Source organism: Alligator sinensis, unplaced genomic scaffold (assembly GCF_000455745.1).
Source record: "Alligator sinensis unplaced genomic scaffold, ASM45574v1 scaffold153_1, whole genome shotgun sequence".
In the NCBI taxonomy this organism is placed as follows: Eukaryota; Metazoa; Chordata; order Crocodylia; family Alligatoridae; genus Alligator; species Alligator sinensis.
The window spans coordinates 567425-584567 of record NW_005842099.1 but is presented as its reverse complement, the minus strand read 5'-3'; the positions used below and the strand labels follow the sequence as shown (position 1 = coordinate 584567).

Below are 17143 nucleotides of genomic sequence, written 5' to 3'. Positions count from 1 at the left end.
GGAAAGGAGGAATTAAATGCCTTATTTGCCTATTCTCTAAGTAAACTTCCTTCTTTTGCCACTGGAACTTAGTCCCTCTATTAACGAACAGAAGACTAGAAACTCCACAAAATCCAGACTTTGCATTGCTTGATTACGAAGGAAATAATGGAAAAGCTACTCTCATAAACCATGGTTCCAGTTCAATGTTGTACCTTCAGTTACATAAGGGAATTCTCAGAAATGTAAGCAAGAATGCTACTTAAATAATCTTTTACCTCATCTAAATTTCCAACCTACCTGTGAATTTAAATGCAGTTTCCTACATTCCCAATTAGATATTTATTAGAGGTTCACTGATATATCAGTCCATATCGTATTGACACTGATAAAAGGAAAACTGACATTACCGGCAACCAGCTTTTTTTGGCTGATGTGGCCGATGATGTCACCGATAAATGCCGCACGCATGTATGCAGCCCCAGCATGCGCGTGGCCAGGAGTCCAGCCTAGTAGCATAGAGAGCAGCATTGTGCTGGTAATATCTGTGGGAAAGAAAAAGCTGGGCTTGTTTTTAAGCAGGGGGGGAGAGAGCAGATCAAGGCCCCACGGTGAAGGAGGGAGCGGGGCTGGGGCAGGTGCTGCACAGCCAGGTTGGGGTGTGGGATGGAATCGCAGCTTGTCCAGTGTGCGGCTCCCACTGCTGCATGCATGCTCAGGGGAGGCATGAGGGGCATGTGTCCCCGAGATTTGTGCATGGGGCTAGGGTGGGCTGCCTGCTGCAGGCTGGGGCCTGTGCTGGCCTATTCCTGGCAGGGGTGGGGCTGGCTGGGGCTGTGCTCAGTGTGGGTGGAGGCGGGACGGGCAGTGGCAGCACTGGGAGGGGGGCTACAGTTCCCCCCCCATATATGCTGTAGCCCCCCTCCCAGCGCTGCCATCACCTGCCCTGCCCCCACCCACCCCAAATGCAGCCCTGGCCCAGCCCCTCTGCCAGGAAGAGGCCGGCACAACCCCAGCTTGGAGCACGCAGTGGCAGCCCGCCCTCACCCCGCGCACAGACACACCTCCCCTGTGCCTCCCCTGGGTGTGCATAGAGTGGCAGGAACCACCTTCTGCCCTCCCCAGAAAAGCAGTGGCTCTGTCCTGCGCCCCAGGTGTGCAGCCCCTGCCGAGTCCTGCTCCCTCACTGTGGGGGGGGCCTCAATCTGCCCCCCCCATACCCCTTCCCTCCTCCACCCCTGCTCCTTCCCCCCAACAGACTTACCAGCCAGACGCTGCTCTCCAAGCTGCTGGACTGCATATGAACAATCGGATCAGTACTGGCCAATATGGCTAGCTAATAATCATCCATCGGTATCGGCCCAAAAAATCTTTATCAGTGTACCCCTAATATTTATAGTTCATCATGCATGTCTTGCATGAAAATGTTAATGTCACAACACAATTTGAACAGTTAAAAGACAAGCAAGTAATCAGAGAAGCATGAAATACACGCACAACTTGCTCTATATCCTTACAATGTTGCATCTCTGTCCCGTTTTCTTAGCTGCAGTTTCTATCCTCGAGTTAGGATATAAGTGCGTTCAAAACAGCTAGAGTAACAATGGCACTGTATTGATATATAATTATATTTAAAAAAGATGAATCATGTAATGATCTGCAATCCCAAATTAAACATACACATTGTGTTGTTTTTTTGAGGACTGAGCAGATTACTACTTTCCTGGGGTGGCATGGAAGCAGGATTTTCTCTCTGAACGAGACGGCAATATTTTCCAGCACTTGGCACATTGTTTCTCGGCTGGTTCCCAGCAGTCACAAGGGATATGCGTCTGTTTCATAAATGGGGCTTGTTTCTGCAGACTTCTTGAGACCAAACTCTATCATGGTGGACTTTAAAAGTAATTTGGTCTTGATCACAATAAATTTACTTTGCTTCCTGTACTTGATGCCATAGTCTCAGAGAAAGCCTTGTGCTGATAAGAGTTTATGCCACAGTTTGTAGGTACCATGATAACTGGTACTGTAGGAAAGCTAAAAGCAGATCTGACAAGGCATTTTAAAAAAGATATGAATCCTTTTTACTCGTGCTTGGCTACATTTATGCGACCCTAAAGGAAAACAGCTGGGTTGCACAAATGTGTCTCTGAAGCCATTATTCTACTTGTAAAATCTTCATTACCTTTGGCATGGATGGATTTTTCCCGTCTTATAAGTCGCCACCAGTAGAGTTGTGGGAGTAACAAGTACATTAGAGCTAACTTCTATAGCTCGGCAGAAGCCACCAGCAGGCCCACCTGTATGTCATGTGGACTGCACCAGTCAAACCACAGGCCACTGGGCTGCACAAACACGCCCCTCACTGTTACACAGTTTAATATTTCCCTTAGAAGACTTGGGGTTTTAGTTGGCAGGCAAGGTTCTTTGGGTAAATCTGGTCTTTTTTATTAGACCAACTAAAATAGTTGAAGAAATTCTTTTTTGCAAGCTTTCAGGTACAAACACCCTTCTTCAGGCAAAGGAAGTATCTGCAGCTGTTATGTGTTCTTCCTTTCTTGTGCGCCTTAACTATTCCTGCAAGTGCCAAAATTCAGCTGACCAGCTTTCTCTATAAGCTGTACAGCAATACCACGTGCAAGAGATAATTTTAATGTTGCAATGAGTTATGAGTAGCTGTGCTTTTGCCCCTGCTCTCCAAAAGAGCAGCAAAAAAGTCACTGGAACTGGCAGCACTGGTGCTACATAGTGCTTTTTGTATATTTTGATGAATCTCTTACTTTTTAACTAAGAGTTATAAACCTTAATGGTTTCTTAATAATTCAGCTGTATAAAAAGCCAGAAATATAAAAATAAAAGTGCTTAGAGTGAAATTTGCTTCTGTAGGAAAGAGAAAAACAAAAAGGAGATAGTGTAAGCTGCAGAAAGGGATGCCATTTGGCTAAGATCCTTTCTTCTCTCCCTCCCCCAATGTTTGTTTGTTTTTTTAACTCATATACACTTTTTAATTCTAATAAGCTAGTTTTACTGAAGCCATTTTATAGATTGTGACTCATCTGCTTCAATGCCACCGACCAAACACACACATTCTTTGTAAGAGACTAAGCAAGCTGGGAGGAAGGAGAAGAAAAAAAAAAAGAAAGATTTTGTTGGCTTCATACTTCTCAGCGTGGGATTCCTAGAGCCTGCATTTATAGTACACAACCAAGCTCGTAAAGAACTTGCACATCCCAGGCAACCAAAAAAGGAAGAAAAACAGTGGGTACAGACACAGCAGCTTTGTAAACTAGTGCTTCTGTCTTTAAAGGAGTTCCTGCACCACTCAGACCTCAAGAAGTAAATGTTCTGATTAAACTTCAGAAACAGTCAGAATCCACTAATGAGATGGAAAGAAAACAAACTTTTCTGTAGAAAAAACTGTCAACACCTATATGCCAGTTGAAGGCTATTTAAGTTATAAGCAAAAACTTTTGTTACATCGTTCAATTCATCCAAACTTTATCCCTCAATATAGTTGTGTACTGAAGAACAGCACAGTTTTTCTGAAGAGCTGCTCTGTGGAATAGAAATCCAATCTACTGATTAAAGGGCCCACAGGAGGAATATTGTTTTCAGAGAACAGCTGGGGTCCTGGAAAAGTAATGTAGACAAGGAGCATTAGCTTGGGATAGCCTTTCTGCAAGGCCTGCAGGAGGGAGTGGAAATGTAAAACATCTTTGTAACACAAGGCTCCAGACACACAATGCCATAAAAGGTCAAACAAACCCTGATCACCCTCTTGCCTTCCCATCCATCCAGAGTCCAAAGAGTAATGTGAATCTTATGACAACTAGGTAATTAGGTTTGTGTGGTCCAGGCAGCATTTTAGTTTCTATAGCAATCTTTCACTCTGAAAGATTACTAAACTCTGGAGAAAATACATAAATGCCATGTCACTAAAATGATGCCCTTTCTTGGACGGAGAACAGCAGCTTGACCATGTCCCCCTCCCCACAAGGTGGGAAGAAAATCTTGATCAAGTATAAAGGGAAATCCTTATTCTTATGAAAAGTGCCACTGGCTTTCATGTCCAAAACCAGCTAGGTCTTCAGTAAGTAGAAATGTGCCAGGAAATAAAATCCTAAAGATAAGAAAGAAGTTGTAATTCTAATATACATTAGTAGGTCGGCATAAACCTAGGATTTCTCCAGTGTTGATCCTGACCTGCTACTTTGTGTGAAAACTATGGAGTGCCTTGGGCTTTAATAGAATTTTAGTGAATGTTAGTTAACATATTAACTTAAAAATAGCAAGAATGCACCTTAGACACACCTGTAGAGCAAAGAGAATCCTAGCTTTCAAAGTCTCATCCAAAAAACAATCAATGAAATAAAATTTATGGATCTCAGTTTAGTACTTCAGAACACTGGATGGCTGAGCTTTTGACCCAACTAGAATTCGAACTTATAGTTCAAGGGAGTTTAGTTATTTGTTTCAGAGTAGCATTGAGAGGCTTCTGAGATCATGGAAGCTCCAATGTCCTTGGTCCTGCATAATGAGAGAGGAGGAGAATGACCCTGCACTCAGTTTACAGGCTGCAGATAAATGAAGGGGGAAAATTATTTATCATACATATTTTTCAGCTGGGGAAGTAAAAGAGAGTAAGGGTCAGATTATCAAGAGAGTTCCATACTAACAATCAGACCTTGATTTTCCAGAGATGTCAGTAACTAGATAAATTACTGCAAATCTAATCCTTATTAGGTGCTTAAATGGAAACCATGTGCTTGAAGCTCAGGTCCACTGGAAAGCTGTACTAATGTAGAAGGCCACAGGTATCCTAATCCTGTGAGGGGAATCTCACTTCTAGGGTTTTAATCTATGACAAAAATGTTTATTCCTAGACAAGAACTATTAAGATGGAGCTAATGTTGCTTTCAGTTATGATGATAACTTTCACATTGTTCCCAGGAAATAAAGCAAGACTGTAATTTGGAAGGATGGTGATCTCTCACGCTGTCAGGATGAAGGCCAGAGCGTTGTAAAGAGCTTATGAATAAGTACAGTGGCCTTGGTCACAGTGAAAAAAACAGGGGAGGCCACTTTGGAAGGGTGCAGGTCTTCATGGATTTCTCTGAAGCAGAATTTTTTCCTGCCTTTGTTAAAGATACTTCCAGTTGTAAAAAACTGGGAAATGATCATAAAATCCTACAAAAACATTTTAAAATGCTATGTGTGTACAAAACTGCAATGATTTAACGATATGAGAAGCTTGTAGACCTATGTATTGAGAGACAAAAGTATGATACAATGCTAAATTTCTTAAGATCCATTTCTAATTAAATTTAACTCTAACACTTATTTGTAAATTCTCCAGGAGAAAATATTCTTTACTGAAAAAGCTGAAGAAGATAAAACTGTATTTTTAATACATAATAAAATTACTGAATCTCCACGTCGGGTACAAACATCTTAACTATGGATGCTGTAAGACCTATTCATTTTATATGCCACCTTCTGGCTGTAAAAACCTTCTGGGAAAAGGTAAATGAGTAGATGAAGAACAACAAAAAAATAGACAGACACCAAAAGAGTATAAAATTATGGGTAGCTTAACCAGTTACTTTTTAAAAATTCTGTTACAAAGGACTCCAAATTCTTACAACAAATCACTAAAGTAGGCATGGCTTTAAGTATCTTTAAAAATGTATACAGTAGTATTTAACTATCATTTTAAGACCCATATACATACAAGAGCCATAATTTAATTAATCAACTCTGCAGAAAGTGAACATGGAATAAATTTAAGTTATAATGCAATTTTATGCTGTTACATAATAGAATACCTGGAAGATTACCATGAACAACAAACTCACTAGTAATGATTCATAAGTGAGTATTAACAAATAAGAAGGGTTATTTCAATACTTGAGTGACTTGTTAAACACTAACTACAACAGAAGTCCTTTCTAGGGGGATATTTATTTACAAAGGAATTCATTCTGGCCAATGCTTTGTACAGTTAAAAAGACCACAGCAAATAGTTTGTTACCTGTTTTACTGTTCCCCACCCTCACACCATCCTCACAGATTTACTCAACTGGAATGAAATACTGGCCAATCCAGGTCAGTGGCAAAACTCCCACTGACCTCAGCAGGCAAAGATTTCAGCCTGAGAATCAATCATATTCTTTGAAAATAAAATCCATCTTTCTGTATAATGTGCAAAGTGCAATTTCTCTCCAGTGCTATCAGAAAAGATGTTCTAAGGACTCAAAATCAATGGTAATGATTAAAGGATCTTACTAATTTTAGGAACCCTAGCTAGGGTGAATGTTGGATGACATATACAGAGATTTATGACAGTCCTAATGATTTCATACAGATACTCAATGTCACATCATTTCCCAAGAGATCTCACTGGGTCAAGCCAAAGACTTTTCATTCAAGTTCTTCAGTTTCCTCTGTAAAAAGGTCTGCCAGATCAGCAACTGTCAAAACTGAGGCTTCTGACTGTTTCATGGAAGAACTAGTGTGGCTGTAGGGAAAAGTATCTGAGTCAGAGAACAGTTCCAGAAAAAAGCTGTGTGCAATAGACAGTACATTAAAATTACACTCTAGTGAACATCCAAAAGGAAGATGGCATGAGAGAGCATGCCTATTATTGTGCTTAACCAAAAACAACATGAGCCATCCTGTTTATTACTTTGGGGGCATTTTACAAAAAGCTTTTCCAGTAGGCAATTTTAAAGACAAAGCAACTGAAATACTATGGCTCAGCATTATGTGGAGATTAGCAATGAAGGAATGTGCTCTATGCCCTGGGCTGAAGTCAGAGCTGTGACTGAGGGTAAGTGGAGCAGAGGCAGTGGAGGGTAGAAGCTCTAACTGCAGCTCCAGCTCTGACCCCAAACCTGGATCGAGGCTGGAGCTGCGGTAGCCACCTGCCCTTCTATCCCCTTGTACTCAAATTTAAGATGAGGGGCATTCCCCCTCCATATTGAGAAGGTGGGGGAGGATAGGGAGGAACAGATGTCATCTTGGATTCAAGTAAATAAAGTAAAATTAAAATGCATATCCAGTAAGGGAAGGGCTATACCATATAGGACAGGGGAGGGCAATTATTTTGGGCGGAGGGCCGCTTACTGAGTTTTGGCAAGCCATCGAGGGCCACATGACAGGTAGCCAAGGGCAGATTAATATTAATTTTCTAAAATTTTTAGGGGCCCCGTGGGCTGGATGGAATGTCCTGGCAGGCTGCATCTGGGCCATGGGCCGCATTTTGTCCACCCCTGATATAGGATGTGCCCATGTGGATTTAGATGCCCAAATGGAATCCCATTTCACCCTGCTTGGATCCCTGAAAAATGTAACACAAAAGATAGATGAATCCTCTTCCTCTTCGCTGCTTTTCTGTGCCTTAAGGTTAAGATGACAGCACAATACTAAAATAAATCCACTAATGAATTTTCAGGGGCCTGAACAGTGTGAAATTGGTGCCAAAGTCTACTTATGTACATAATAGGTGGAGTAGGCTCTGGCTCATTATAGTTATGTTTTATATTTCATCTAAAGTTAGTGAATATTCATCCTGGTTAAAAATCTCACTTTTCCAAAGTTTTTATAAATTTTTTGGTGACAGTGAAAACGTTTCAGAGAAGAGCAAAGGTTTAAAGTTTTTTCATTTGGTCATAAACAGCATGCAAATGTTTGAAAACTACTCTTTTTACTGGGGGGAGGGGGGGAAAAATCAAATAATATTTTTAAACTCCCTCAATTGAGAAACATACCTTCTCTCCACAGTTTTCAGCATCATCTGCATCCTTTCTTCTATTGTTGCTTTTATTAAGAACCTGTGCACAATGGTGGGCCTGAATGTGTTTAAAAAAACAACCAAAAAACAGAGAAGTTTAGCACAGGTGAAATGTTGTTGGATACTGCCAAGAAGTTCAGGACTAATTTTTAGCCATCTTAAAATTCTTTTAAGCTGGTCTGAAAATGTCTTTTGGATTTTAGGGTCAATCCCACAAGATGCTGAGCAACCTCCACCAAGAGTTAAAGAATACCCAGCACTCCTTATCATGCCAACAGCAATGACCTAAATGAATGAGAAATAAATAACGTCCTAACAAACATTAAGCAGAACTCCACCCTCGTTTTCACTAGTGCTCAAACTATGTCTTTTACCCAGGGGTTTGTCCAGAATAACATAATGCCAGGAGGACTCCTCACAGTGGTGGGGTGGTTCCTGAACTTCCTGTACACAAGAACTGTGATGGAGCCTGTGGTGTTCACAAGAGCCCACCAATATGAGGACCAGTCACAATCTACCTCTGTGTAATGAATACAGTCTACTGTTTATACAGTATGTGAAGTGTTTTATATTCTGCTGCTGCATAAAAAGTCCAAGAGAGGGAGCTCAAAATAATGGCCTGTTAAGCCTCATTCCCATAGTTTTAATGGCACTGCTATTACAGAAGACAAGACAGTAAATAGAATTGTAGTTTATATATCACATAAAACAGGGTGAAAATCTGTTTACCAAAGGGAGCAGAACAAAGCTGGAGGAGAGAAAAAAATTCTCAGGGTTCTGAGGTGGGGACACATGGGACATAAAACCCAAAGGCACTATCTGTGAACCAGTGTGTAGTCCTTCTAAACATACGACTTCAGAACATACTTTATATAGGAAAATGGAATCAAGGCATTAACTACTGCTCAGCCAGGACCTGATTCAAAGTCCACTCAAGTAACTGAGAGTCTTTCAAGCCACAAACTATTTTTTAATAAAGCAAGGAAAACTACTTAGATAGGCAAAGGGAAGTGTCAGCACAATTCTATGCAGAATAGGGGACTAAATCAAGATCAGTTTTACTGACTTGAGTTACTTCAGATCTGTACTTGTGAAACCCAGAACAGAATTTGGTTGAACTGTCTATTTCACTTATAGATAGCCTTCAGCTTAACCCAAGGCTCACATTTTAATCAATGAATATAACACAACATGCTGCTGCTACACACAGTTCTGTTACACAGGGTTGTATTTTTTTGCCATACCCTGAACTTCTAGTGCCAGCATCATGTGAAATCATAATACTGGCTGTTGCAATCAATCTGATCTATGTGCTCAGTTGATTCAAAATATTTACCACCACACCCAAACATACACCTGCTCATACATTCTTCCATACAAGCTGATTCATGCCCTCACAAAATAAACATGTTATCTTTATTCAGGAATATATTTGTTCCAGCTATGTTTCTATATCATGTGTTACTGTTTTTATTTTCCAAGTTACTTTTGACCTAAGTAGGTGAACATTTATATATAAACCATATTGCATGAACTTTTAAAGGGCTTGGTTCAGTGGTCTGCAACATCAGAACAGCTGCACAAAGATCCACCTACGATTCAGAGAAATTAAGGTGAAAATATGGAAATAATGAATTTAAAATTAGCAAATGCACTAACAAAAAGCATACTATACCTGGTGTTAATGTACCAACCCATAGTTTTACAGTCATTTTAAATAATTCATTTTCAGTGTGATGGTATGAAAGAAAAGAACATAAAAAAACTGTAGATATTGGATACTGCAGAAAAAAACTAAAATATAGATGTACTGACAAGCTCATGTTTTCTGAAATAAATTATTGCTTTTTTTTTTTTTTAAGTGAGTTTCCCTTTAAGGAAGTACTGGATTAGTAAAAAGGATGTGCACCAGACAACCCTCAGTGAAAGTGATAGAACGCGCTCATCTAGAATTTTAAGATATACAGAACATAAGCTATGATTATCAACAAACACCGATGCCAACCAGTGCAACACACTGTACTTACAAGCATACCAGGTAAGTGTACCAGGTGTACAACTGTACAAAAAAGTGCCAGTCTTATTTTGTTGCTTATTGATAACATCAGGCCTGTCCAACTTCTCAGGGACTGCACCCTCCACCCCACCAAACCATGGGACCCTGTGGTGGGCAGCCTCCATGGCTCCGCTGCACTATGTGGGCATTGAGGAATCTACATCCCACTGACTTTCAATGAGAATTAAGATCCAAGGACTGGATCCTAAAAAGGGCTTATATATTACAATAGCAGTGTTTCAATGCTCCTCCAGTGCAGTGCAGAACCACTACAGTAGAGCTATATAGCATAGCTCTATCCGAAGAAGCTCTGCACTTGCTAGCTCTTGAACCAGATGCATTATAGCTATATTTGCATAATGCTGTATCTGGACTAATAAGCTGTGTCAAGAAGCTAACAGACACCCTTAAGGCACCCAGGCTCCCTATACAATGCTTAGGGAGGATTAGGCACCTAAAAATGGAATTGAGAACAACCAGTATATTGTATGGGGAACTGCTGAGCAGCAAGGCACTGCCTAGTAATAGCCAAGGAACTGCAAAGAACAGGTATGCATCTTCAGCCACAACCCCCTCCAGAGCTCAGGTGCCTCATTCAGGGCTGTGGGATCTGTACTTGACTACAGACCACAAGCCTTTCCTGAAGGGAGTGCTTACAACCTATCTTTCAGGAATGTAGCAGGAACTCTTTAGTTTTTAAAATGTCAGGAAGTGGGCATGATAGTACCTACTTTTACCTGGGATGGAGGGTACTGTTGGCAAAATAGGCTAGTGGTTAAAGCAGTAACCTGGGCTGTAGGGGAGACAGATTAAGACACCTTCTTTGCCCATCAGGATTAAAATCCACCTCCTAAGAGTGTCCATCATCACCAGACTATAGGCTCTCCTGCGTCTCAGATGGGGGCATTCACCACCTCTTATTGAATCTTTCCCACTGTGTGCTGGCACTTGCTCCATATTATTTGTATAGTTTGCATAAAACAGTTCTCAGAACAGGAATCCATATATGGGTATTACCCAGTAGATTAAATCATACTCTCCCTGGTCCAATGAATCTTGGAATTCTTCTCTGCAGAATGGCACAGGTCCAACATGAGGAGAGGTATATAAATTCTCCTGTTCCAGTTAGAGACTTTTTTTACTAGTCTAATGGCTAAAGCAGTCTTCTCTGGAAGCAGATGTGGCTCTGAATCCCCTCAGGCACAACAAATTTTAACACAGGTCTTCCACATCCTGGTGACTGCCCTAACCAGTAAGCAGCAACCATGAAGCTATTACCTTCCCCTCTGCTCTTAAAGAAAGCAGCAGCTACCACTGCATTTTGTGCATATGCCAGTCCTGTAGAAACATGTTAAGCATGCTCTGAGTACACTTACTAGATTGAGCTCCTTTGGGCACTTAGGCAAGGGAATACCAAATTTCAAGATCTGATCAGACTTCTGAAGAAGTTCAGTGTTGAACTGCTCAGCCTTCTTTAGACTAAGGAAATTCTGGGGGTGCATAGAGAGACACCTTTGGGCCTGGGTGGAACTTGAAGTTACAAACTATGAGAAGCCTGGGGCCTTTACATGAGTCCAGTTAGGCAGCCTTTACATGCCTCCAGTTTGAGCAGGGCTTCCCAGGATTTCAATTTTGTATTTGGGTGCCTAAAATCTGTCTATGGGTACGTCTTTTTTTGGATCTTCTCTGAAGTGGAAATGGAACAAAGAAGCTTAAGTCGCTTAGGTGCTTTAGAAAATATTGCCTACAGCCTGTGCGATCCTCAGTTTTTCCATTTGTAAAGCAAGAATACTATTACCTAAATTCCAGAAGTGCTGGGAGAGCTAATCAATTAAAATTTATGGTGTGGTCTGAGATTCTCACACAAGTGTTATACAGTCGTGTTTTAGACCGGACAAGGCATTAACCAATTTTAAACAATTCAACCTCTTACTTTGTTTGGCCAATGCGGTGCACTCTGCCAATCGCCTGAAGCTCATGTGCAGGATTCAGAATGGGTTCGACCAGCAGGACATGAGTTGCTTCAATTATGTTTAATCCATTGGAACCAGTATGTAGGGGCAAGAGCAAAATATTGATCTTGGGGTCATATTTAAATGCTGAAAGATTTTCCTAAAAGACAAACAACATATTAGCTTTTCAATGGAAGCTACTCCTGAATAAAGAATATGGGAACCATATCTACAACTGTAAAATAATTTAGTAGTTGTGAAAACATACCAGATCAATAACCCTTACAGACAGACATCCTCTTTTGTCCATCAGACAGATACAGCACAGACAGCAACAGTATCTCATGCTCTTTATTCTTCCCTTTTGTCCACCCACACATTACTTTTTGAGAATGCAGATGGTGGTTAAGGCAGGCAAGGTTGTTTAGCCAATAGTGGTTAAAACATTTTCTGGAACTGCACCATGTTTCTAGTCACTGTAGTGTTTGAGTTCAGTGAAGAAATTAAAGGTTCTGCTTGATCAAGCTTATAATTTTTGTTTCGTTTCCTCAAAGCACCAATGTGAAAGGATCAAATAAACTTTCATCTATCTTTGTGCTATTCAGAATACCTTACAGAAAAAAAATCTTCTTTACAAACCTGAAATTTACTAATTCCATTGATCTGAGCAAACACCATGTTGTTATCATACAGAGCTTTTGAAATTATATCCAGTACATCTTGCCACTAGAAGACACACAAAAAGCCAACCATTATTACCAAGTGGTATGAACAATGCTAAAACATGAACAGACTATAATGATCTCTCACAAATACTCAAAAGAGAAAGCAATAAAGAAATACCAAACATGCCCTTCTGATATGCCCTTAAATATTAATACTAACAAGTTTTGTTTTATTTTGCTCCAAAAGTAATACCATTCACATTTTTTTCCTCAGATATATTGAATGTAAAAGTGGCACCACAATAGCATTCATAAGGAGCAAGCATAGGCAAGTAAACTGAGGAACTTAGGCAAGACACTTCTTTGAAAAAAAGCTGAGCAGAACTGCAACAGTAAAATGCAGTTGTAAAATTTATGAATAACAGTTTGACCTGCTCAAGGTTAAAATACAGTAGACTTGCTAATGCTCCTGCACACTGAATGTCAGTGTTTTCCCTTTAAAGACGTACAATACTTTCCATCGAATGAATGAGGCTACCAGTAATAACACCCCAATGATATAAATCATCTCACTTATCTCTTTAACTATTTAAATAGCTATTGGTAACTACTTGCATATTTTGGTAGGAAAATTGAATTTTGAAACTATTATTAGCACCTAATATCCTGCTGCACAGCATGGAAATTTTTAGATAGAAAATGGTGATCAATACCGTTGAGAAAACCAAAGATTTAGCCCCTGGATCTTTACATTGGATTTTCTTCAGAGTCCGTACCACAGCTTCCACTTTGGTGGAATGGCTCCCCTTTGAAACAGAAAGAAAAAAAAATCAATACAAAGATTAAGACAAAGAAAAAGCATGCACACTTTCATTACACATTGCTCTTTTAATTAGCTTCTGTTAAACACAGCAAAGTCTGTCGTACATGTCCCGCAAGGAATTAACAAACATGCATATGCTAGTGTATATGGTTTTTAAAAGGTCTAAGAAGATTATACCAGGAACTCTGAAGACACTTAAAATAGCTGACCCTTAGATTATATACATCTCAGGGCAAAGAGTATGGGCAAGATTCAAACTCTGCACCCCAGAAAAATGAGAGCTGGAAACTGCCACTTAATGTATACAGCTCTGGAGCCTGTCCCATGTCTTATGGGTGGCAGAGCTCATTATCTGTTGGACAGGATTTTGTGCTGCAATCCTTCTCCGATTCAATCCTTCCATCCCTGGCTTATCTGCTATACTGGGATTTAGCAAATAACCTGTGACCGTCTTCTTCAGTTCCTGCAGCAGGCAGCTTCCCTTTTGGTTAAATTCACAGAGAGTACAAAGCTCACAGAGAGAGTGAGTGTTTTTGTTTTGTCTTGTTCAGAAATAAGAACACTGACAATCGATAATTCTTTAAAATGATTGCTCAACACAAGGTTATTTCTATTATATTGTGCATCCATGGCTTTTAACAGCTGCTTAAAGAACAATCACATCAAAACAAACAGCACCCCCCACCAAACCAAAATGTAATCAACAAACAATTAATCTGAAGCAGGAAATCCCAGCTCTCATTTGACTCTTCCCTTTGTGCTCCTCCCCATTAAAATTGCAGGAAAAACAGATGAGCTTTGAAAAATGATGTATGTAACAACAGTCTTGGACTATCAATCAGAGTACTAACTTCTGAAATCCAACATGATTCATGAGAGCATGCTTCTAGTAACTTCCTATTTTCTAAATATGGGATGTTTGAACTGAGATGCCCTTACAATTATAACTGCATTTGTATGCCATGGGAAAAGGTGGTCTAGCAGGCAGGTTCATTTCAATTCACAGAGGTCAAACCCACATATGTAACTTAACTTAGAAACCCAAATGAATACTAGTGTCATGAGGTTGTGGAAAGTTACTCTGCTTAAAATGTGTGATGCTGCTTTCTTAACTTCAGTTTAAAAATAGTGTGCAGATGTTTCAATTTGACATGGCAAGAGCATGGGTAAGAGTAGCTAGAGTGTATGAATATAAAATGACAGCCACTGCTAGGTCATAGGTGGAAGGACTGAATACTTTGATGATCTAATGGGGCCAATCTTTTTAGCAAGCATGCCATAAGTCCAACCCATGAAAAACTGCCACTTTCTCAGCCACCACCACTTCCCAGCGCTGACAAATCTCATCACAACAGAATGTGGCAACACTAAAGCTGATGGCACCTACCACCACAGCTCCTGCAGGGGTAAACCTCTGAGCCAACACAGACCTCCAACTCCCATCCCCTTTTTGAGAGCTATTCTTACTCTCATTGCTAGCACCCCCTTCAACTCGATGCTGAGGACTCATCTGCGAAATACCAGTAGCCCATGTCATCTATGTATGGCATGTGTGCTGTGGGTTGCCGACCACTGGTCTAACTGTACTTAGTTCGTGAAAGTGGGCTGTATACAATTAAGGCCAAAACTTTCAAATGTAGCCTGAAGTTAGGCACCTCTCTTCATATCAAATCATTGAAGTGCCTTGATTTTCAAAGGTGCTGAGAATCTACAAATATCATTCACCTGGATTCAAAAAATGCTGTGCAGTTCTCCCACCAGCATCCATGCTTCCCCTTGAAGCAGGGCTTGCTGTTTCTCAGGACTTTCCAACATTTCTCAGCAACACATTCACATAACTTCTTGGTAACTACTGGCAACTACAAAAGGGACACTGCAAATCCTACACAGCATATCTTTTAAATGTTTTAGTTACTCTTTATAAGCTTCTGGGCAAGGTTTATACTCAATAGACATTCCCTAGGGAAAAAAAAATCCCAACGTTGGTACAGCAGTGTTGGCAGCAAATCAAACATGAATGCATATAAGCTGTAAATGTTATCAATGTCCATGGCCAGGAATTTTAGCCACTTCTGTCTTGGATCAGCTTTTAAAATCAAAAATAGTTTGACTGGCTACATAAAAAAGCATGTGCTAGTGAACTTGGATTAATACTGTAGCAGCTTTGAGAACTAGTGTAAGGGTTAAATTACTTGGGCAGCAAGTCTACTTAGCACTACATAAGTACCCTGAGATTTCCCTTCTGCATGGGAATTGTCTGATAATATGGAACTTATGGTGAAAATGGATCCTCAACCTTGTGTGTCTGCTACTTCCCTTTGGTGTATGGCACATCTAATGGACATTTTAGTGTAGCATTCTGCTACCCAGAAGGACTTCATGCCACTGCACTCAAACTGCCTAAGAACTTAACACATTCCTGTGCTTTAAGGCAAGATGTAAAGTACTTAAGCACTGAAGTTGGGAAGAGGAAGACAAGGTAGAACCCCACAGTATCTTCCCTCACAAATAAATCTAAAGACCCAAACGCAATTTTATTCTATGTTGTTCTAAAAAGAATCTGTGACCAGAGAAAAATATATAAATGAGATTTTATGGTTTAGATCAACTCTTTCAGGAAGACATAGAAATCAAAACAGACTGAGTAAAACTCCTCAAAAGTATAATTAATAAGTTTCTCGACAGATAAAACCCTATTTGGGGCATATTTACATGATCAAAGGATCATGAGAGGGAGCACTGCGGTGAAGCCATACCAAGTACGCCACACTCTCAAATAGATGTAATGTCGCCCCTTAGTGCAGTACACACCAATACACTCCCTCTCTTAGGCATGCTTTTTGGTTTTTGCCCAGAGCTGCATAAAGGTGGCCACATTACATATTACATTCATGTTGGGGTGTAACAGGTCTGCCATACTGTGCTTAACTTTATGGCTGCGTAGTGTGAGCTTTCAATGATGTGGACATGCCCAATTTGTCTTTCATAGACCCTACTTAGTTCTACAAGACTGAAAGTATTCTCAGCATCAAGAAACCCGACTTTGTGTTTTTAAAGATGAATTACTACAAACCGATTGATAACTAGCAGCCTTGATCTCTGATTACATTTTTATGTTTGGGAAAAAACAGCAGAAAAAATCATTATAATTTCCTGTAACGTTTATTCGTGATTAGTGAGGGAAACAAGATACTTGCCATTAACTGCATCTTTTCCTTTCTGCAGAAAGGAACTGATAACAGTTTTCAACATCTTCTGCATGAAAAAAGTTTTCACAACAAACTGGATTAATTCGTAGGCAAATATGTACCGGGTAACGTGGGGCCTCTGCAAGACACGCTAGGAAATCTGGTCATCACACCAGACGACAAAGCTAACCTATTTAACAATTTATTTGCCTCCATTTTCCTGGGCAGGGACCAGGTCCCCCCCCCCCCGGACCTCTGTAGGCCCCAAGGCCGGTGCACCCAGGCCTAGGGTCAGTGAGGACCTAGTCAGGGAACTTCTGGAGGGACTGGACGTATTTAAATCAGCAGGTCCTGACAATCTCCACCCCAGAGTGCTGAGGGAATTAGCAGAGGTCATTGCGGGACCCCTGGCACGGCTTTACGAGCACTCGTGGTGCTCTGGTGTGGTGCCAGAGGACTGGAAAAGGGCCAATGTGGTTCCCATTTTCAAAAAAGGGAGGAAGGAGGACCCAGGAAACTATAGGCAAGTTAGTCTTACCTCGATCCTGGGTAAGCTTTTTGAGAGAATTATCCTGGCACATGTCCACGAGGGGCCAGCAGGGGAGATTATGCTTAGAGGCAACCAACACGGGTTCATTAGAGGCAGGTCGTCAGGCCAACCTGGTGGCCTTCTATGACCAGGTCACAAAAT

The 17143-nt window shown here is 40.7% G+C and overlaps 1 protein-coding gene across 13 annotated transcripts in view; it reads right to left on the bottom strand.

The window, feature by feature from the left end:
* Positions 1–5358: 5358 nt before the first annotated feature.
* SHPRH (SNF2 histone linker PHD RING helicase) overlaps positions 5359–17143 on the bottom strand; it is a 113030-nt gene continuing 101245 nt past the window's right edge. For 9 of the 13 annotated variants that reach the window (XM_025204852.1, XM_025204850.1, XM_006024234.3 and 6 more), the window contains 5 exons: positions 13155–13247; positions 12416–12502; positions 11758–11936; positions 7746–7826; positions 5360–6493 (listed from right to left, as the gene is read on the bottom strand). In XM_025204852.1, the coding sequence (XP_025060637.1) occupies positions 6397–6493; positions 7746–7826; positions 11758–11936; positions 12416–12502; positions 13155–13247 (537 nt within the window). In that variant the 3' untranslated portion in view covers positions 5360–6396. Of the gene's footprint in view, positions 6494–7745; positions 7827–11757; positions 11937–12415; positions 12503–13154; positions 13248–17143 lie in introns of those variants that run through there. The other 4 variants (XM_025204856.1, XM_025204857.1, XM_025204858.1 and 1 more) reach the window with 3 other exon arrangements.